Raw genomic sequence first — 24,404 nt, 5'->3', positions numbered from 1 at the left:
CGAGCCAAAATCTCTCCACCGAATTTTATGTGGATCGGTCCATAATTGACCCTAACCCCCATATGAGGTCCTTTCAGAAAATTACTTTAACGCTCATTACTTACTGGCTTAAAAATACGAGTATAGCGATGAAATCTAACACAAAAAAGAGTCTTACTAGCCAAAATCTCTCTACCATATTTTATGTGGATCATACGCCAAATTTAGGGGCAATTCTTTTCGGGATAAGAGTGTCCCTTTCTTAAATTTTAAACAAATTTTCCAATACATTTCTGTCCATGGACATTATGACATTTTAAAAAAGTGACATAATGTCCATGGACATTATGTCGCTTTATAGTGTGTCATAAAGTCTATGGACATTATGTCACTGGACATTATGACACGCCACCTTCTAAAATACCTTTTTTAATTTGGTCCAGCTCATGAACGGTCATCCCTAGACTTAAAATATTTTGAGAATCATCATAAAACACAGCAAGGTAAATTTTGAGAGGGGTAACAATAACCCGTTTTTGCTTTCCATTCAGAGTGAGTCGGACTAACATGCATACGTTTCATAAAATATACTTAATCAAATAAAATTGTGAAAACAACAAAAGGAATATAAAACTGACTCTACACTACTATTTTCTTATTTTTTTAGATGCTATGTCGAAACTAAATCTATTTGATGAAAATAGTTTCTTCAGTTCAACATCAGGGATACTACAACAAACTATGCCATTGAAACTTAAACAAAATGAAGAAACAATCCCAAATCAATTAAGCACTGCACCTAATTTGCCAGACTTGATAAATGGTACGATATTTATTTTCTCAAAAAATATGTATACATTCAAAGATAAACATTTTACTTTTATTATTTAAATTAATGGTCATTCTGTTTGTTTATTTCAATAGGTATTGATGGATATCAAAATACTACAAATGGTAATTATAACAAACTTTATATTATATGTATATATGTTACATAATATTATTCATTTATCAGGGGGGTTACTCCGTATTTCGATTCCTCATTTTTAACTGGGTTTTTATTTGTAAGCTAAAATATGGTTTATATAAGCGTAAAATATGTGATAGCACTTTTAGATGTGATTAATATCCATACCATAGTATGGAGGGTATAATGGGTTTGTGATAATATTTGTCACACATAAAATATTTCAAAAACCATATGAGATTAACAGTAAGTAAGTAAAATGTTTTATTGAGTCTTCTTTTTTTCCTTTTACAACGAATGTTTAAATACTAAACTTAGTGACATGAAAATTCTTAGAATTATATACGTTTTGTTCTAATGCACAAATATAAGAATAATGCAACTTTGCAAAAAGATATAGATATAGTTTTAAAATAACAATAGTGAAAAATGCTTGCTCCCGGCATAAACGACTGAGATTAACAGATATATTTTAGGTCATGTACACTGCGAATCACTAAAATAAGATTTTTTGTTTCTTCTAAAGAAATTTAGTACAAGCCCAAGACAAATTCACATAAGGTGGTGTTATTCAATCAGCTGATCAGATATTAAATCTAGCTCCAATAGTTACCTAGATAAACTAAATTTATTATTTAATTTATAAAGAAGGTGCCATGCCCCTAAAATTTAGTCCGCCAATTTATTACCCAAATCTGCATATGGATGTCAAAGTAGCTCGTGCAAAATTTTACCTCTAAGAGTTTCCCAGATATACGAATTTTTATATTCAATCCTAATGGGAAGTACCAAGACCCCCTTATGAAAGACCGCCCATTTTTATCCTAAATTTTCATATGGATGCTAAAGGTCTTTGTGCAAGATTTTAAGATTCTATCTCAAATAATTTATCAGATAAACAAATTTTAAAATTTAATTCATTTGGGAGGTGCCACGCCCCATAATTATTGTTCGCCCATTTTATGTCCTAAACATTCATGTTGATACTAAAGTGCCTCCGAAAAAAATTAGGAATCTAGCTGTTATATTTCCTCAAATATATCAATTTAAGATGTTTTTATATGGGAGGTGCCCACTGTAGCTAGGCTACCCTTTTTATTCCTATGTATTCATATGGATGTCAAAGTTGCCCAAACCAAATTTTATACTTATTTTGTATGCGTGCGTGACACGTCGCCCACTTGAAATTTTGAAATAAAAAGTAGCCTATAGTTCCTTCCAGACAACAGGAAAACACTGTGAAAATTTCAGAAAAATCGGTCCAGCCGCTTAGCTGTCTATAAAGTCTAAACAAACAAATAAACATACATACAAACACACATTCATTTATATATATATAGATTAAAGATCAATACTATGTAGATAACGTGATGAACTAAAAAATGTCTGCTCCGGAATACTTTATATAAAAAACACATTAAGTATTTACCCGGCTGGCGGCAGCAGGACGTTTGAAATTGTGAAAATTAATCCGCCGGAGCAGAATTATCCATTCGCAACAAAGATTCATTCATTCGTAATATATTTTTTTTATGAATATGTACTTTTTTATGTTTATTTTTCACAACAAATTAGTTTAGGTTACGTGGGTTGCTCGCTAGCCAGCGAGTTCACTCGGAGGCCTCGGGGCCCATTGTGATATCCTTAGAATTTTTAATAAAACTGATCACGTTTATGAGACAGTCTAGATCATGAAAAAGAGCTCTACCAAGATAGATTAGTCTGTGCTCTTGTAAGGCTGGGCAGTCACATAGGTTTTGTACCAATTCCACTTCTTCTTCGTCCAAGCAGCTTCTACAGTAGCTATAATTTAGGTAGCCCATACGTTCCGACATATGTCCAATCATATAGTGCCCAGTAATTATGCCAGTTAGAAGCCTAATCAAATTCTTCCTAAGAGAAAAGAGAGTCCTAGTCCTATCTGTTGTCAAAGTGGGCCAGAGCAGTCTCGATATTCTACAAGTGGTGATATTTGACCACCTGAGTTCCGTCTCTCTCAAAGCCCATTCATCTATCAATTTTGATAGGGTCGTCAGGGGAGTGTGAATATCCCTTTGCGCAAGGGTTAAGTCTAGGGACGACCTTTTGGTTGCGCATTCATCAGATATTTCATTTCCCGGATGCCCTCATGTCCTCGAACCCATATCAACTCAACGTGATGTTGTGTCAGTTGCGCCAATGATTGAATACAATTGAGAAGACACTTCGACTTAATAACATTGGAGTTAAGAGCCTTGATGGCTGTCCAAGTATATATGTATAGTCGAATTTCCCGGATTTAGTTCCCGGATTCTTCTCGCGGCTGTATATATGGCATATATCTCTGCCTGAAGGTGTCAGGTAATCGAAGAGACAGTAGAAGATTTAGTTTTTCGGAAAAGATTCCCGATCCCGTGCCCTTTTCTGTCTTTGAGCCATCAGTATAGATTGAGATCACGTCGTCCCTTAGGACAGTGTTCGCGGCCCAATCACCCCTTGTCAGTATTGTGGTCTTGAATGTCTGTTTCCTGCCCCATGATTGGCCTGCCTATCTTTTGTAGGATGGTGCCATGACCAATGCGGTCGATGTTCAATCCGTTCGACTGATTAAGTCGTAGAGCAGATTTAGCAGAAATGCATTTGATGTATATATCAAGGGGAGTTATGTTTAGCATCGTCTCTAGACTAGCCTGAGGGGTGGAGCTCAAACAGCCAGTGATTGCAAGACATGCTAATCTTTGCACGTTGTTTAAAATAGAGTGATAAGTCTTGGTATCCACCGCTCTCCACCAAAAAAGAGCTCCGTAGGTCAAAATAGATCTTATAACCGCGGTGTACATCCAGTGCACAATGTATGGTTTAAGACCCCATACATTCCCAAAGGTTTTCTTACATATATAGAAGGCACATAATGCCTTCCTCATTCGACTCTCAGCATTACCTTTCCACGTGAGATTAGAGTCTAAAATTATGCCAAGATATTTGGCTTCGCTTGAGGTATTCAGAATGGTACAATCCAAACGCGGAGGTATGAATTCTGGAATTTTGTACCTTCTGGTGAAAAGATTCCATTCACATATCGTGGGAAGAAATTTCCCTTGAATAAGAAGTACAACGTCGTCAGCATATACGACTACTTTGAAGCCCATCCTACTGAGTCTGAAAAGGATTTTATTTACGACTAGATTTACTTTGGTTTACTTTTCTTACTATGGTTTACTTTTCTTGCTTTGGGGATAAATACCACTATAACCTCTCTCCATACTTTAGGAATATATCCTGTTTCCAGGCTGCTCCTAAATATCATGAATTAGCCATGGCATGATGTGATCGATTCTGGAGTAGTGCTGGGAATATGCCGTCTGGTCCTGGAGATTTATAGGGCTTGAAGGATGACACCGCCCACAAAATTTTCTCCATACTAACAACGGAATTGACTAATTCACTTATGTGGATTCGAGAAGTTGCGAGGTGCTCCCAAGTGGAGACTTCATTTTCATTATCTCTGCCACCCGGAAAGTGTGTCTCCATAAGCAGTTCCAGAGTATCGGTGTTACTTTCAGTAAAGTTACCATCCGGATTCATCAGGAATCCAGGCGTACCGGGGTCTTTGGATAGCACCTTACATAGACGTGATGCCACCGTGGTACTCTCCAGCTCCTCACAGAAACGCTTTCAAGATTCCTTCTTAGCTCGCCTGGTTTCCCTCTTAAAAGTATTGAAGCTTCGACGATAATCGTCCCAGCTTAAGGGGTTTGTATCCCTCGTCGCTTTCTTAAATAGTTTCCTACATTCTTTCCTTAGCTGCATTAGTTTAGGTTTCCACCACGGTTGCCGGAACTACCTAGGCACCTGCCGCTCACTACATGAAGCATAGCACATTGGTGCAGATATATGGAGAAGGTTGGCAATAATTCATTAATTAACAAGTAAGAAAGTATAGTCGGGCGTGACCGACCATATGATACCCTACACCAGTTATGAATATTAAATGTGATTTATTTTTCAAAGCATTTATCTTCAATATTACCTTGTTCTAATAAATTTAAGCAATTTATGGATGAAAAACTAATTTTCTGAAAGAGGTTTTATATGGGGGGCTAGGGGCAAATATGGACCAAGCCCGATAAAGTTTTGTGAATATATTTATATAATATTTATTTGTGCTGAATTTCATCGCGATATTTGTGTCTATAAGTTAATTTTGGACATTCAAGCAATATTCTGAAGAGGGTCAAATGAGGATGAGGCCCGATATTTATGAAATTTGGCAAGGTCATCAAGGCTTGTATAAAAATTAGTTGTGCCGCTTTTTATAGATATACAGGTATATTTAACATAATTATGAGCTCAGAAGCCCTTTTCGGGGGGTTCTGTTGTATGGGGGCTAGGTGAAATAACGAACCGATTTTAACCATTTTTAATAGGGTCAAAAAAAGCGTGTGTGCCAAATTTCATCCAATTATCTTCAAAATTACGACCTGTACTTTGCGCACAAGATTTACATGGACAGCCAGCTAAATCGACTTAGAAAACGATTCTAAGCCGATTGATATACTTTAAGGTGGGTATAGGACGAATATTTTTGTATGTTACAAACATCAGCACAAACCCAATAAACCCTCCCCACCAAAGTGGTGTAGGATATAAAAATGAGATTTTCGAAGAAAAATTTGTATAGCTGGAAAGCTGACATTTCGCTCCATGCAACCTTGCCATTAGTTTTTTTCTGGACATTGTTTTCTACCCTCAGGCGGGAGTTAAAGTCATAGAAAAAGTCTATCAAAAAAAATAATTAAATTCAGTTTCTTAATAACGTCGCCCCGAAGTTATTGTTGTTAGAATAAAACGCGTGTGACCGGGTTGAATGTAACAAAAGAACTAAAAACATTTATTTCATACTCTCATCTTATTCACTAATACATACTACTTAAAACCGTTACTTTAATAGTGATGCTAAAACTAAATGGTTATTCGATTTACAACACCTTCCCTGAATAAACATATTGTTTAACATCTTAAAATTAAATTCAAAAATAAATTATGTGTATAAAAACAAAATTATAAATTAAGAAAAAATATTATACAAGATTAAATTGGATTATTAATTTTTTATAAACATCAGCTGGAACGCCTTTCGTAAAGATGTCAGCTAACATTTTCTTTGACTCCAAATAACCGAGTTTGACTTCTCCGCTTTCCAATTTTTCCCGTATAAATTTTGCTCGAATGTCAATGTGTTTGGTTCTGGAAGAATATGAGTTGTTCTGTGCAATTTGAATCGCACTTTTGTTGTCACAATATATATAGATGCATTCAGGAGGATTTTCAACTAATTCTCGCTCAAGTTTGCGAAGCCATATAGATTCCTGAATTGCTGACACTATCGACATAAATTCAGCCTCTGTCGATGAAAGTGCTACCGTTCGTTGTCTTCTTGAACCCCATGATACAGCTGCACCTTGCATAGTAAAAACATAACCAGTCGTAGAACGCCTGTCATCTATGTTTCCTGCCCAGTCTGCATCACAATAACCAATGAGTCCTTCAGATTTACCGTCGTATACAAGACCTTTATCAATAGTGCCTTTTAGGTATCTCATTACCCGTTTCACTGCCGACCAATGCGCCTTCCCTGGATTGTTATTAAAACTACTGAGCTTATTCACTATAAAGCATATATCCGGTCTTGTATTTTGTGCAGCGTATAGTAAACAGCCAACAGCTTCCATATAAGGAACATTTTTCATTTCCTCTTTTTCCTTTTCAGACACCGGACACATTTCCAGAGATAGTTTCTGGTTAATATCTACTGGTGAACACACTGGATTGCAGTCATCCATTGAAAATCTTCTCAGAACATCTTGAATGTATTTTGATTGATCCACTTTTATTGTACCATTGGATTTTTGAAATCGCATTCCTAGCACCGAATGCGCCTCACCCAGATCCTTCATGAGAAAATGCTTAGACAGCTCTCCTTTTAGTTTTCCCGTCATAGTAATATCATTGGAAAATATTAACACATCATCCACATAAATGGCCACATATAAAATTTTACCATCATCGATATTATAGTACACGCATTGATCCGTATCACTTTTCTTTAGTCCATATTTAATTAGAACATTATTCAATGTTGTGTTCCAAACACGGCTGGATTGTTTTAATCCGTATAAGGCTTTTTTCAACTTACAAACACGGCCTGTTCCATCATTGTAGCCTTCAGGTTGTTCCATACAGATTTCCTCCTGCAAATCTCCATTTAAAAATGCAGTTACAGCGTCAAGTTGATGAACGTGTAGATTAAATTTGACGGATAATGCAATTAGAAACCGTATGGATGTGTAGCGGACAACCGGGGCAAAAGTCTCGTCATAATCAATTCCCCTTTGTTGAGTACAGCCTTGTACGACTAGCCTTGCCTTATGACAGAGCTTATTTCCACTGGCATCATATTTGGTCTTAAAGACCCATTTCCATTTTATTGGATTCCTTCGAGTAGATGCATTGATTAATGTCCATGTATTGTTCAGCTTTAACGAGTTCATTTCTCGATCCATTGCCGCTTGCCATTCGTTGGCTTCTATAGAGTTCAGGGCATCTTTAACTGTTACAGGATCACTTGACACAAAAGTTGTCGCACAAAAATTATATTCCCGGACAGTTTTAGCAGCTAAACGATCAGAACGGCGAACTTCAGATGGGTTTTCATCACGCTGTTCTTCAAATGCATCCTCAAAATTCATACTATCTTCAGAGTTGACATCGTATTCCACATTCAGACTGTCGGTTGATGCATCAGCTACCTCATCATCAATTTGCTCTTCCTTAATATCATTTGCCAATTCCCGTACTATATTAGATGGCAATTCACAATTCAATTCCTCCGCTGAATTGACATCATTGATTTCAACTATAAGATTCGGAACGATATTAGAAAAATCTATTTCATTACCACGTACCTGATCTTCCATGAAAACAACATCGCGAATTATATGCATCTTCTTCGAGATAGGATCATATAATCTATACGCCTTGGCCTCCAGACTATAACCAACAAAAATACAAGGGATAGACTTTGGCTGCAACTTCGAACGCTTCACCTTAGGTATGTGCACAAACGCCTTACATCCAAATACTCGAATATGGTTGAGACTCGGTTTTCTACCAGACCATAGCTCCTCTGGACAAACTGTTTGATTTCTGCATGGTGTTCTGTTCAACAGATAAGATGCGGTCATAGCTGCCTCAGCCCAAAATTTTTCATCAAGACCAGAATCAATCAGCATACATCTAACACGGTCGATGATTGTACGATTTAGGCGTTCGGAAACCCCATTCTGCTCTGGAGTGTATGGTGCCGTTTTCTGGTGTATTATTCCGCAACCATTCAAAAAATTCTGGAACGCGTTGTTCGTATATTCAGTGCCGTTGTCTGTTCGAAAAATCTTAATCTTATTTGAGCACTGATTTTCCGCCATGGCTTTAAATTTTTTAAATTCCTCAAAAACATCGGATTTGTTCTTTATCGGTGATAAAAATACCTTGCGAGAGTAGTCGTCCACAAAAATTACAATGAATCTCGCACCAGAAAATGATTTTGTCTTAAACGGTCCCATAACATCCGAATGTACAAGTTCCAAAACTTCATTTGCACGATGACCGTTTTCCTTGAATAAGTTTCTTACTTGTTTGCCTTGAAGACAAACTTCACATTGAGACAAATTCATTTGAAAGTCAAATTCGTACTCATTTTTTATTTTCCTTAAATTTTCGTCGCAAATATGAGCAAAGCGTCTATGCCATAACTGTGCATCATTTTTTGCCACTAACGCTTTTTGTGTCTTCTTCTCAGAAACGCAATCTAGTCTGTATAAATTATTATACAAACTTGCTGTTGCCATGAGTGCATTGTTGCCATCAAAAATTTTACAACAGTTCTGCTCAAAAATCACTCTTTTACCGTTAGCAGTTAATTGTCTAACTGACAACAAGTTTGCACACAGCTGCGGAACATACTCAACGTTTTGTATTATTGTTCTTTCTCCCTCATTAGTAGATAAGTATACACTTGCATCACCAACACACTCAACTGCTAGCTTGTTGTTGTTTGCTACAACAACTTCTTTGCCATGACTTTCCTTAATGTTGTCAAGTATTGTTCTTGTTCTCGACATATGTGTTGTTGCGCCTGAGTCTATATACCATTCATCTACGCCGACTTCACTTGATGAAAACAATGACGCCAACAGAATTCTCTCGACTTTTTTGTCTGCTGCTTTGAGCCGTTACCATTTGAGCTCTTATTTTGTAGGTTTGGACAATTTTTTATAAAATGCCCCTCCTTCTTACAGCCATGACACTTAAATTTTTTTGATTTTTGAAATTTTCTGTTAGTAACAAAAGCATTCTCCTCCGTCTTTATGTTGTTGTTGTCAAATTTCACGTCCTGTAATAGTAAATTCTTTACCATGTCCACGCTCAATTTTGTCTTGGAATTTTCAACAGCCAAAACCAGTGAACGGAAATCTTCCGGCAGACCTGCCAACATGAGAGATGCAACCAGCTCGTCGTCAATATTCAAACCGGTATTCTTCACCTTCAAGGAAGTCATTACCATTTTATTTAGGTAATCCTCCATGGAATCAAAATCAGCCAATTTCAATTGCACCAGTTGTTTCAATAATTCAACTTTTCTGGTTAACCCAGTGTCCTCAAACGCACGCATCAGAGCCTCCCATGCCTTCTTCGCTGTAGTTTCAGTCGCTATATGTGCAAAATTATTCGGCTCTATCATCAGAGTCAATTCTGCTAAAGCACGTTCATTTATGTTCTTGTCAGCTTCATTGGCATTTTCACTTAAGCCCGCTTCGACAATCTTCCAACAATTTTTCAATACCAAGTACGATTTGGCATGACGCTTCCAAATATCAAAATTTTCGCGACCACGCAATTTCTCAAATGGAAATGATAAACTCGTTGCCATTTTCACAATCGTTTCACACTTTTATCAAAATTATTGTTCAAATTGTCCTTTTATCAAAAAAATTTTCTTTTTTAATTTTCACTTTAAACAAAGGCCCATAACCTGTTGTTAGAATAAAACGCGTGTGACCGGGTTGAGTGTAACAAAAGAACTAAAAACATTTATTTCATACTCTCATCTTGTTCACTAATACATACTACTTAAAACCGTTACTTTAATAGTGATGCTAAAACTAAATGGTTATTCGATTTACAACAGTTATCTTCACGTATCTCCAGAATTTTTTTTTTGGGAAATTGAAGTAAAGGGTTAAACAATTTATATACCAAAATTGCGCCGAAGTGCTTGATTTTTCTACATCGATTACTGTAAAAATATCCAAAGTCATGGAGTAAATTTTTCAAGATATGATCATTTTTAGCTAAAGAAGAATTTCCCAAAATTGTTGTATAAACCACTTTATGAGAACTATTTTTTTAATTTATGGCATATACGTGAAAATGTACTGATAAAAACTGCATTATGTTTTTTCTCTCAAACTATCTTCACGTATATCCGTTATTTGTGCAGTAACAAAAATTGGTATTTATTAGTTTAGTTAATATACACTAATTTTGTTTATGTTTATTTTTATTTATTCTAATACAGTATGCATCATTTTTATGTAATTCTCTCTCAAACGCAGATGTTTAGCTAACTTCCCAAGAAAAACTTACATTAAAAAGTAATGAGTTAAAAAGCTAATAAAACCTCTTTTCATTAGCATTTTAACTCAATATATTAACACGGTGGTGTCATTGGAGACAAGTACTTACCGCATCGCTTACAAATAGGGAGTTAAAGAATTACTTGTTGAGGAAGATGTTTTGTTTTTAATAATAAAAAGAGCCAGCGAGTATACGAGTCAATGACTTCTGTTTGTTAGTCAAATATTATACTCACTGCACCACTGCTTAGCTATTTTATTGCGCTTCAAATAATGGTTTATACATACAACTTTAATTTTCTTCTAAGTAATGCAAACGGTAAGAAGTTGTCATTGAAAAGTATGTTGTTTAGTAAGTACAAGTCATTTCCAAATTTTTGCTGGGTTTATATACGAAATCTGTATTCGCATTTTGTAATTGCTATTGTTTAAAAAATTTTAATACAATCCAGTGTCCTTTTTAAAGGACTTCAAAGTTTTAAGGAAGTAAATTTTCAAAAAAAGAAAAATTTTTTTCTACTGCTCAAACAATGCCACATTTGTTGTCAAAAGAACAAGAGGAGTTGGGAAATATTTTGTATTATTTTTATTTTATACTGTCAGGATAAGAAGATGTCAAAAATGTCTTTTAAGGCATTTTTTGCAAAGTGGGGTAAGCAGAAGTATTTATAATTTTTTTAAAGTCCTTTTACAAGGAAACAGGATCACAAAATAAAAAACTGTGAAAGCAGCTTAGCATCATTTAATCTCTAGTTTCAGACATATATCATCTGGTTCATGTCTAATTTTGAGTGTCAGACGGTGTTATATGTAGACTATTTTCAGTATTTTTATCTTTTACACATGCGTGAAGATAACACAACTTTTTTTTATTTCAATAATTTCATACATTTTTTGTTGTATATCCACAAAAATGGCAAATACCTTAAGATAACACATTAAATTTTAAAAAAAAGTGGATATACAATAGGGTGGGTCGAAAAAAAAAGTTGAGTCAGTCACCCCCTACGATTAAAGATATGTTAATAACATTTCCAAAAATATAAAAAATATTTTTTTGCCACGCCTAGAAATACCGCCCTTTTTGTTTTTTATATATAACGTCGCCATCGTAACATATAATATATCAATATTTATGGCTTGACTGTAGCTATATTTCACTCTTAGAAAATTTTTTAATTCGACGTCATATTCTATATATATATCTCGGATCCTTCCCCAAAATCGAAAATTGTGGCTATGCTGGAATAAAGTACATTGAATTATATGAACTATTAGCTTTTAAAATACTCACTTTTATGCATAAACACCTATTTTACAGGTATTTAAAAATACCTGTATAGTTCTAACTACAAACAATTAATTTGCTAGGGATATGGTCGAAAACTATTTTTTCAAATTAATTTACAATACACAAATTTCATTCTGCCCTTATCTTAACACAAGGAAGATAATTTTATTCGGCATTTAATTTTATTAATTAATAACAAAATCACGTAGGTACATAAAAACTAAACATTTTATTTTATAAAAATCTATGCAAAATTAAATAGTTATACTTTATAAAAATATTTCTTGTTTCTATCATACAATTACTTGCATGTCTCTTGGTTCTTTTTTAAACAATTTTCAAAAATGTTTATATTAATTTTTATAAAATGTAATAAATTTATTTAATGATAGATTAACTTTTCTTAAATATTTATATATTTTTAAAGAAGTTCTTGAAATAAAAACGGGAATGGCCGACCATGTGATACCAGTTATGAGTTGATTTCTTGATTCTTGTTTAATAAAGCATTTATATTGAAATTTGTCCATTACTTTTTAGGCAATTTATTGATGAAAAACTAATTTTCTGAAAGAGCCTATATATGGGAGCTAGGATCAATTATAGACCGATCCTATCAAAATTTGGTGGAGGGATTTATGTTCATATAGGAGTTAGATATGCAGAATTTCATCATAATGGAAGTGTTTAAGAGGGAAATAACGACAAGCCACAATTAAGAGCTCCGATTTAATCCATTTTCAAACAATATCGTCCTTTGGTAAAGTGAAATATTTGAGGCTATTTTCATCAAATTATCTGGAAAATTGCGACTTGTAGTTTGATTACAAGGTTTAAATGGATGGACAGCCGGACGGACATAGCAAAACCACTATATTGCTGTATTGATATATAGTACATACATAGTTAACTTTCTGCTATTTTGAAAGGAAGTAGGATCTGAAATGGTTTGTAACTGAAACAATAAAACGGATTTCTGTTATATATAGTTCATTTAAAAAAAATTTCGACTGTTTTTCCTGGAAAATTAATTGTTTGTTATGGGAACAGTTGATAAATACTTGAACATTTTTAAATATCTATAAAATAGGTGTTTATGCATAAAAGTGAGCATTTTAAAAGCTAATAGTTCATATAATTCAATGTACTTTATTCCAGTAAAGACACAATTTTCGATTTTAGAGAAGGATCCGAGATATCAGAAGTCACGCATAGAATATGACGTCGAATTAAAAAATCTTCTAAGAGTGAAATATAGCTACAGTCAAGCCATAAATATTGATATATCATATGTTACGATCAGACTTAAAATGGCGACGTTATATATAAAAAACAAAAAGGGCGGTATTTCTAGGCGTGGCAAAAAAATATTTTTTATATTTTTGGAAATGTTATTAACATATCTTTAATCCTAGGGGGTGACTGACACAACTTTTTTTTTGTCCATAGAGACCGACCCACTCTAATATACAATAAAATATCTACTGAATATCTCGTAAGCCACAAGAGATAAAAACCTGTGGATTGATTAGATCGATTTTACCCCAAAAAATTACCCTAACTCATTTTTTTTTGGATTTTGTGATATACGTGAAGATAATTCCGGAACGACGATAAGTGTATGTTTATCGTGAAGAAAAGACGATAACTTGTTATAAAAAGTCCAAATTTTTAACAAATTACTATAAAATAATTTGTTGCTAATGCATGTGTAAAATTTTATAAACATTTATGTAAAAACGGGATAAAATTTGTAATTATATAAAAAGATAATTTATTACTTCTAATTTTATAATTTAAAAAATTAATAAGCAAATATAGTAAAAAATTCTCCCGAATTCTCCTACAATTCGTTACAGAAGTTATTCATCAATGTGTATATTAACACATTCAATATCAAAATGTTGCCACAAATTGCCTATCTAAGAACTAGACAGCTTAAACCTATTTCCCCCCAATGTAAAATTTTATTTATATTAATTTTAAAATACTACACACGGTATTACAAGAATTTATAAAATTAATTTAAAATACATTTTGTAGCTTGGACTCTTATTTATTGCTAGAAATTAGTAATACGCCGAAATTTATGAATCCAGAGTTACCATAGTGCATTTTTTAGTAATTTTTTTTAAAGTTATTATATATTGTTATTATTATATATTTGTAATGTAGGAGAAATTCTCTTTTCATTGATACCAAGCACTTATATCAAAACCTTGTAGGTTATTAATCGCCATGTTTTAAGTACCTTTGCCCCAATGTGCATAGTAGGCTTCCCTTAAAGTCCTGGATAGATTAGAACGTGAGGGCGGATTGTCTTCTTCGTAAGGTAGGTACGCAGATGATATAATTAGGGTTGGCCCTTGTCGCTACAGTTAAATCACCAGAACTGTAATTAATTTAATGTCTTTCCTGACCAAAATACATCTCCTTATTATACCTTCAGGGGTTGGAGAAAGGAGCACATAGTTTCGTGACCGGACGCCTCGAACTTTAAGCTGCAAGCCAGGGTTCTTGGATTAAGGCCACGTGGATAATTTCCTCCTCCATAAACGCAGCAAGTCGTCCGTTGCTGCTTCGGAGTGGTGTAGATTCATTACTGCGTTTCTCTGCGGGCAAGATCAACCGAAGTTGGTTGTACCCGTACTTTATGACGCCTTGAGAGGAACGAAGGAGTCGGAGGGATGCTGAACCAATTTTAATCCAGAGATCCTTACCTTCTCCCTTATCCCTCATGCGTCCTCGTTCAATCGTCCAGTCGTACCAAGTACCTTATTCTGACGCTTAATTAGTGTTAGTATGGATTTGTCCTCCAGAATAGGAGGATTAACCCACGCTCCCACCGTCGTACGAAAAGGTATTTGGTCGAATGGGACGATTTCAATCTTTGCGTTGGGAAAGGGTTCGCCAACTCCTCGGATGCACTTTTTAAGAAAGCCTAAGGCTTTTTCATTACCACAACCGATGATTTTGACACCCTTTGACCATTTGGCGAACGCGGTCGTCGACTAGTGCCCGCAAGATCTTCTCCTCCAGAAGTAGCCATCTGTCCGTAGTTATTTTCGCATCGGGATGACTCAGGTGCTGATGATAAGCTAGTTGATGGTTTCAACCGCTTACCCTCAGACACCTGCGTTTCACCTGTGTCAGTGTCATGGGCCTCCGTTTTCTTCCGCGTTTTGCTGCGCAGAGGAGACCATGCGCACGTCATCCTCATTAGTCTCACAAAGGTTCAAATCTTTTAGACCTGAGAGGTTGTCGTCCGAGGTTACTCTGTGCTGTCTGGTCAAAAACTTGTCCGTTTTGTCTACCCCAGTAGCATCTTCGACTACCAGACCTGGGATACTTGTCTGTTTCGCCGCAGTCACAGTAGCTCCAGTGGCACTCAGATCTGTGGCTTCCACCTGAGTACTCACGTTACCCTTGGAGATTAAGCACCCTCGACATAACTTAAAGTTTGCAAAATAATCTGCCGGGATAGAATTTTTCGTTTGAAATGAACATTATTCAATTCAGGATATATTTTCTTCACAAATTCTAATATCTTTGTCTTTATTTTTTAACTCGTTGACGCTCACCAAAAGAAAAGATGAATCTACCCAGATGTACACTTAATTTTTTAATTTTTTAATTTTAGTACTTCGTTAAATTCCACGAGTATATTTTTTTTTTTTGGTATAAGACAACTATATTATTTTATTGTTTAAATAATGTTGACGGATTTTAAAAATATTTATTAAATTTATAGAGAAATAAATATTGAAAAAAATAACTCTATATTACTGCTATAGACGTCATTTGCATCTACGAGCGACCGTGCTCGACGTCTATAGCCGTCATTTACGTCAACGTGTTAATTAAATAAAAAAATTTTACCAAAAAATGTCATTATTGTTACATCTACGTGAACCAAAAGCAACAACGTACTACATGTAAAATGTTGTTGTTGCAGAACTGCCACCATTTTATGTGAATTCGCCTTGTACAATCCGATGCAAAATGATCGGCTGTGGTGGCGGTGGTGCAACCATTTTTGGTCGGCGGCGGACTATTATAGAAAATACCGTCGAGTTAATGGCTGGAATTTTTTTGATTGTGTTAGTGTAAATGAGGCCCAAGGATGAACCCAACTGATTTTGGTCCGTGATTTCGGACCATTCAAATTCCCCTCGAAATTGCACTTATTTACACATAAACATGTAAATTTGCAACAATCATGATAATATTTAGCATGTTGTGGTCGGTCCATAATTGTCCCTAGGTTCAAAACAAGGCCCCTAAAGAAAATATGTTTAACAATTATATTATAATACATTTTATTACCTCGATGAAATTCGACATGAACATGTTTAATATAAATGTGAATCATTTTTCCTGATTTTATTATGATCGGATCATAAGTGCCCCTAGGTACTACATACGGACCATTAAGAAAATCAAACATACATCTCATATTGTTATATTGTGTGTTTCGTTTTTTAGTAGAAAAAGGGTATTTTTTAATTTTTCCAAAAAAAAAAACTAAAATTTTTAAAAATTACCAAAAATAATTGCGCAAACTTTTTTTTTATTTCCGAAAGTAGAGATTTAATATTTTTACAGTATATAACAAAAAACTTGAAAGCACTTTTAAAAATCTTGTGTGTTTCGTTTTTTGGTAGATTTTTTTTTTAATTTTTCAAAAAAAAATTAAATTTAAAAAAAAAATTGCCAAAAAAAATTACGCAAATTTGCTCAAACCTTTTTTCTTATTTCCGAAAGTAGAGGTTTCATATTTTATTACGGCCCCAGCAAAAACTCGGTAATGGGTGTACTTCCATAACCACTTACTTTTTAATGACTACTACTTACCGTCTGCATTACTTAGAAGTACTATAGTAATGACTTTCTTATAATCTGATATAGAAGTACTTTATTTTCGGCTTTGTCATTTTGTTTGCTCATTTTATTTAATTGCGTTTTAAGAATTGTGTTTTACAAAAATAAAACAAAATTAGTTTTGTGTGTGAAAACAACAGTGTGTAGAACATTTGACTAACAAACCGAAGTCCCTGGTTCATATTCTAGCTGGCTCTTTTAATATTAAAAAGCAAAACAACTTACTCAACAACTTCTTTGTAAGAGAAATTGTAAGTACTTCTTTAACTCCCTATTTGTAAGCATGCGTAGAAGTACTTGCCTCCAATAACATCACCGTATTAAAATAATGACTTAAAATGTTAATGAAGAAGTAGTGAAAAGAGGTTTTATTAGCTTTTTAACTCATTACTTTCAATTAAGTTTTTACTTGAGGTATATAACATTTTCGAAAACTGTTCCTTTCATTTTTAATGTGTGTCGTTTGGTAGAAAAAGGTCGCCAAAAAGGAGACAAAGGGCAAGGGAGAAAAAGGGGAAAAGGGGGCCAAAAAATGGAAAAAAAGGAGACAGACAGACAGACAGACAGACAGACAGACATACAGACAGACAGAAGACAGACAGACAGACAGACATACAGACAGACAGACCAGACAGACAGAAGACAGACAGACAAAGACAGACAGACAGACAGACAGACAGACAGACAGACAAGACAGACAGACAGACAGACAGACAGAGACAGACAGACAGACATACAGACAGACAGACAGGACGACAGACAGACAGACAGACAGACAGACAGACAGAGACAGAAGACAGACAGACAGACAGACAGACAGACAGACATACATACATACATACATACATACTACATACATACCATACATACATACATACATACATACATACATACATACATACATACATACATACATACATACATACATACATACATACATACATACATACATACATACATACATACATACATACATACATACATACATACATACATACATACATACATACATACATACATACATACATACATACATACATACATACATACATACATACTACATACATACATACATACATACATACATACATACATACATACATACATACATACATACATACATACATACATACATACATACATACATACATTCATACATACATACATACATACAAGTTATTATAGATAATGATTGAAGATCCTGTATTATCGATAATTAGAATGTTTTTAGTATTCTATCTCGAAAATGTACAAAAACACACCAAAAATGTTGACAGGCGATATATAGGTGGCATCAAATGATCACGTTTTCCATCGATCAACTCCATCCCCTGATTTGAACCCCATTTTTATCATTTTGGATCATTGTAGTTTGGTTCACATAATGAGATAGAGGATCAAGTAGCGCTCCTAAAGGCTTCTCTAATAGTCAGATGTGCATCAATTATATTATTATTTTTTTGTTTATGAAGAAGTTGCTTTTGTTTAAAATTTAAATATAGTATGCATTTTTTCTGTGTATTTAAATCACATTTAACGAAAATAATGATAAATTTTGTTATTATGTATTTTTAAGTTAGTAATATACATAACTTAAAACAAAAAACAAATTTAAAATATCTTCAGCGTGAAAAATTGTATAAACGATTCCATATAAATCAGTTTATTATTGAGGAGACATCCTTTGCGTGCTCCTTTAATCAAATTTCAAAATGTTCATAAGGTATCACCCTGGAAAATTCCTCAAAATGCGCAATTTCAGCATATTCATTTCATCTTAACAAACGTAAACATTTTGTTAAAAGATCGCATGAAGTTAAAATTTTAAAATCAAATTGAATTTCTTTAAGCTCGAAGTGAAGGATTTGATAAAGAATTATCGACCAGTAAAAACTAAGTCGACAAATAAAGGACGGATGCGAAAATATCGAAAAATCTGAGATAGGCGATGAGCAGCAGTCGACATACTGAAAACTATAATGAGTGAAAATTGTGTGCTACAAATCTGTAATCGAAATAATGATACCGAAGTCTATACTGATGCGTCTATAAAAAGAAACGGAGCATTATTAAAGCAAAAATCACCTGACGATATGAGTAGAAAACACTGACTGCCGTGATCGAAGCATTGAAGAGTTTCAAAGTATACTTGCTTGGAATTCCGTTTCAGTTAGTTGCCGATGTTAACGCAGTTACGATTTATGCACTCTTGTAGCCAATCAGTTGATAGCTAGTTCAGTATTGAATAGTTCGTCCTGCAGAACACCGCATTGGGAGATTTCATTTATAGAATTTTTTTAAATTGGACCACGAAACGAAGAAATGTTATAGTGCAGGGCCAATGTACGTGGCGTGCGGCTTCAAGCGGCAGCAGCATTACCAGCTTTAATATGTTTACAAAATTTTCCATATAAAAATATTGACACATTACGAATATTTTGATTTGGCAATGATGAAAGACGCGGCAATGCGGCAGACCTGGGCGATTTCCATTAATTTTGCATTAACATTAAATTAAAAAAAATTAATTTAATGTAAAAAATATTGCATTAAAATTAAATTTGTAAAATTTAATGCATTAAATTTCGATTAGCATTAAATATTTTTGAATTTAATGCATTAATTTTACATTAACATTAAATATTTTTGAAATTAATGCATTAATTTTACATTAACATTAAATATATCTGAATTTAGTGCATTAATTTTACATTAACATTAAATAAGCAATAAAATGAATGAATTAATATTCCATTAACATTAATATATATAAAAATTGATAAACATAAATAAAAATACAGCACAAAAGACCTCGATCTAACTAAATACAACTAAAATTAAATAGGTTAAAGTCCTTTCTAATAACTCCTATATTCCATTCAAACTTGTGTGTTTTAAATATGATATTTATATAAGATTCCACAGACAAAATAAACTAAAAAAGGAATATCTGGGAAGTGATACTATTCTTCTAATATGTATTATCGAGTATAGGACTTATTAGAAAGGACTTTAACAAAATAAACTAAAAATGGAATATCTGGGAAGTGATACTATTCTTCTAATATGTATTATCGAGTATAGGACTTATTAGAAAGGACTTTAACACATTCAATTTTACTTGAATTTAGTTAGACCGAGGTCTTTAGCGCTGTATTCTTATTTTTATAAATTATTTTATACTTAATGTTAATGGAAAATTAATGCATTAAATTCAAAAATATTTAATGTTAATGCAAAATTAATGCATTAATTTCACAAATATTTAATGTTAATGTAAAATTAATGCATTAAATTTAAAAATATTTAATGTTAATGCAAATTTAATGCATTAAATGTACCCATGTTAATGTTAATGCAATAAACTTAACATTAACATTATTTTTTTTTAATGTAGAAAAAATTGTTAATGCATTAACACATTTAATGCATTTATCCCAGGTCTGCAATGCGGCAAAGTTGAATATTGTTCAACTTTTACGCACGGCCGCTTGAAAATCAATTGTTATACAAAACTTTTTATTTTAACATTTTTAAAATCAACAAAAAGGAAAAAAAAATAAATTTTAAAATTTTAAAAAACATTTAAATAACAAATAAAAAATTCAATTGGAATTAATTGATGTTCTTTTGAAATTGAAAAGTGATTCATTTTTATGATTTTGTGTTCAACCGATTCCGCGTGCAGCTGATTGCCGCATACGTCCGCATGACGGGTACATTGGCCCTGTACCTTTATTGTTTAAAATACTTTTTACACCCGAAGTGTACTATTTGAACCTTCCAAACTCGACAACACACTATGAGTATATCTAGTATTATAAATTAATAAATACCACGCTTTAATCTACCATTTCAATGTTTTGATTTCCCCCTTAAGAAAAAATTACTTGCCAACAACAGAACACATAAAAGGGGACTTTTTTGTAAATTTTCGTTCTACAAAAGGTTCTTTTTGAATTTTCTATAATATTAAACCTAGAAATATGAAATTAAGTATGTAGAACCCGGATTAGGTCAGAACACATAAAAGGGGACTTTTTGGTACTTTTTCGTTCCACCAAAGGTACTTTTTGAATTTTCTATAATCTTGAACCTAGAAACATGAAATTTAGCATGTAGGGCCTTGATTAGGTAAAAACCTATAAAAGGGGACTTTTTAGTACTTTTTCGTTCTACAAAAAGTACTTTTTGAATTTTCTATAATATTGAACCTAGAAACATGAAATTAAGTATGTAGAACCAGGATTAGGCGAGAACAAATAAAAGGGGACTTGTTGGTACTTTTTCGTTCTATAGAAGGCACTTTTTGAATTTTCTATAATATTGAACCTAGAAACATGAAATTTAGCATGAAGGGCCTTGATTAGGTAAGAACCTATAAAAAAGACTTTTTGGTACTTTTTCGTTCTACAAAAGGTACTTTTTGAATTTTCTATAATATTGAACCTAGAAACATGAAATTTAGCATGTAGGGCCTTGACTAGGTAAGAACCTATAAAAGGGGACTTTTTGGTACTTTTTCGTTCTACAAAAAGTACTTTTTAAATTTTCTATAATATTGAACCTAGAAACATGAAATTAAGTATGTAGAACCAGGATTAGGCGAGAACAAATAAAAGGGGACTTCTTGGTACTTTTTCGTTCTACAAAAGATACTTTTTGAAATTTCTATAATATTGAACTTAGAAACATGAAATTAAGAATGTAGTGTCTGGATTAAGTGAGAACCCATAATAGGGGACTTTTTGGTACTTTTTCGTTCTTCAAAAGGTACTTTTTGAAATTTCTATAATATTGAACCTAGAAATATTAAATTATGCATGTAGAGCCCGGATTAAGTGAGAACCCATAAAAGGGGACTCTTTGGTACCTTACCGTTTTGCAATTGGTATTTTTGATTTTTTGTAATAAAATTCGTACTGACTGTTTTTTAACACATCATGGTGGTCTTACTTGTTTATATTGTGATTTTTCAATGATCTAGACAAACGGTAACAAAGAATTGATAAAAAATAGCTTTACGAGGAAACAACGGAGGGTTGCAATATTATATTTTAAATATAAAAATATTTTAAAAATTGGCATTAATTCTTTGAAATTACAATGTTTATTCCAAAATTGTAAATTTTAAAATATTGTTTCATAATTTTCAGAATGGGAAGAAGCATTGAAAAATGTTATGATTAAATCAAATAAACAAATGGAAGAAAAACTTCAGCAGAATTTACAGCAACAGCAGATTCAAAATCAAAGTCATATAAAGCACCAAGAAGATCTTCACAGACTCCAGGAAATACAAAACCGTAATAATATTTTAAGTTCATTAAGTATATCTCAACTAAGTGGAGCTCAAACTGGTAATTATATATGTGTATATAAAATATTCCATTTATATTGTCAACTAAAACGCAAACGGCCCTAACTAACCAAACAATAATAATTGTTCACAAAAAAATTTCTCCGGCAAAATTTGCGATTTTATTAACGAAAAACAAAAGGCCCTTTCTAAAAAACATTTAAATTTTAAAGGCAGAAAGTCCAATCCATCCATTTTTATATATAGTATTTTAGCATCAATTGTATTGCTTGCTTGAAATAAGCAAAAGCACTCAAATATCTGCTTTGCTAAAGTATTTCAGCAATTGTATCCAAAGCTAAAGCAAAGTAAAAAAATTAAATGCTTGAAATAGGCAAAAGCACTCAAATATCTGCTTTTCTAAAGTATTTCAGCAATTGTATCCAAAGCTAAAGCAAAGTAAAAAAATGAAAATAAACTCATTAGCTGCACTGCTTGTAGCATTTCACTACAGTTTTTGAGGCAAAAAATCCATTTTTAAAGTGAACAATTTTCCAAAAGTAATGATGGTAATTGGTAGCTAATGTTTTGGAATAGACAAGTGCAAATTATTAGAATAAGGTGGCAACCCATAATTTAACGTCAAGCTCTTAAAGTTGGATGTTGTTTATTTGGTTTGTTTTCATACTTTTGGCGCTTCAGTTATAGAGAAAAAAGTGTGATAAACAAATAAATTGTAAAATTAAAATACTCAAAAAGATATGAAAATATTAATTTTTATCAAAAAAGCATAAAATTATTTTATACTACATTTGTATCATTAAAGTGTATCGTCTTTTTATGCGATTTTGGTGATTGGTTTTGTGTTCCATATAGTAGTACTTTGTTTATCGGGACGTATACACGAAACTATTTATATGTTTAAAATGGTATTGATGTATTCTTTAACGTGCTCATAATTCCAGTTGCTCATATCTGCAGCCCTGCGCAATATTTACAATTTTAGATTATATTAAAATATAAAATGCGCAAATTGCAAAACTGTTTTCCATTAGATTTGTAATACTTTTTAAAGAAATGCTATAGGAGACAATTAAAAAGAAAATTAATAACTTTTATGCATGTGCGACCCAAAAGTCGGCCTTAATAGTGGGTCGCAAGATTGAAATTGGTTGTTTTGATTTTTCACAACAAACTCATTTGAAAACCAATTTATGACAAATAAAATAAATCCAATTACAAATCATATTTTAATATTAGTTTGCTATTAATTTATATTTTTTCTTTAAAAAATTTCATATTCACCAAATTTTTGTTGTGAACATACATATGTTTGATGTTTGTCTCATACTGATCAAATACTAAAATTCATATATATGGGAAACTATAAGAGCTATAGTCATATAGTAGGGACATAGGCGAAACTGAAGGGGTTGTCAAACAAAATTTGTAACTCTCTTCACACAGACGAGTTCTGAGAGAATAAAACACACTAAACGCGCTCACAAATCTTCAAATTTTCTTCGCGAAATTGCGAGGATATTAGCACTTAATAGGTTTTCTTATCACTTAAACTTAATATTTATTATTTTTTGCCACACTTTTAATGTATTTAATTCCCCGAAAATAATTTATATTTTACAAACGAAAAAAAAAATATTTTTTATTCTTTGACATTTCATTTTAATTAAAACTGAAAAAAGAAAAGTTGTAAATTTTCGTATTGAAAATGAAAAAAGGATTTCACATACTTTTTTTCTTTGTCCATTAGTGCAGAAAAAAAAATAACAAAAATACGTGTTTATAATATGTTTTAAGATGAAATATCTTCTAAGAAAATTAATTAACTATTATTTTCATCCACTAGTATATGAAATCCCAGTAATAATATACAAAAAATAAGGTATCAAAAATGCATTTATTATTTAGTATCTTTTGAACAACTGTGTTTATTTTTGTGCTTCTACTAATACATTCTCACCAGTTAGGTTTTTGACAGGGGACTTAGGTCTTTGACAATCCCTTTCGCCTATATGCTACTATATGGCTATAGTCCTTAAATTTTGTACGGTCAACTTTGACATTGACATTACCCTTATGAAAATAAATATTTTGGGACATGGAAGTACCATATATAGTGGGCGTGGCATATACCATATTAATAAGATACTAAAATTCGTTTATTTTGGAAATTACAGTGACTGTCATTAATATTCGGGTTTTACGTTTCCGTTTTTTCTGTTCTTAATTTTTAAATAAATTTAAGGTATTTAAAAAAATATTTTGTACTTATTGTTGTACATATTAAGAGTT

At 32.8% G+C, this 24,404-nt stretch overlaps 1 protein-coding gene across 1 annotated transcript in view; it reads left to right on the top strand.

Moving 5' to 3' along the window:
* Nucleotides 1–24,404, top strand: part of LOC119606480 (putative uncharacterized protein DDB_G0282133) — a 197,242-nt gene that overhangs the window by 48,011 nt on the left and 124,827 nt on the right. The window contains exons 5-7 of the mRNA XM_037960010.1: nucleotides 647–802; nucleotides 904–933; nucleotides 21,949–22,152. Coding sequence (XP_037815938.1) covers nucleotides 647–802; nucleotides 904–933; nucleotides 21,949–22,152 — 390 coding nt within the window. The remainder of the gene's footprint in view (nucleotides 1–646; nucleotides 803–903; nucleotides 934–21,948; nucleotides 22,153–24,404) is intronic.

This window comes from Lucilia sericata, unplaced genomic scaffold, assembly GCF_015586225.1.
Source record: "Lucilia sericata isolate MDLA Ls3-8-SP2 unplaced genomic scaffold, ASM1558622v1 Contig000590F_arrow, whole genome shotgun sequence".
Taxonomy (NCBI): Eukaryota; Metazoa; Arthropoda; class Insecta; order Diptera; family Calliphoridae; genus Lucilia; species Lucilia sericata.
The sequence above is the reverse complement of the archived record's forward strand: the minus strand, read 5'-3'. Positions and strand labels throughout refer to the sequence as shown.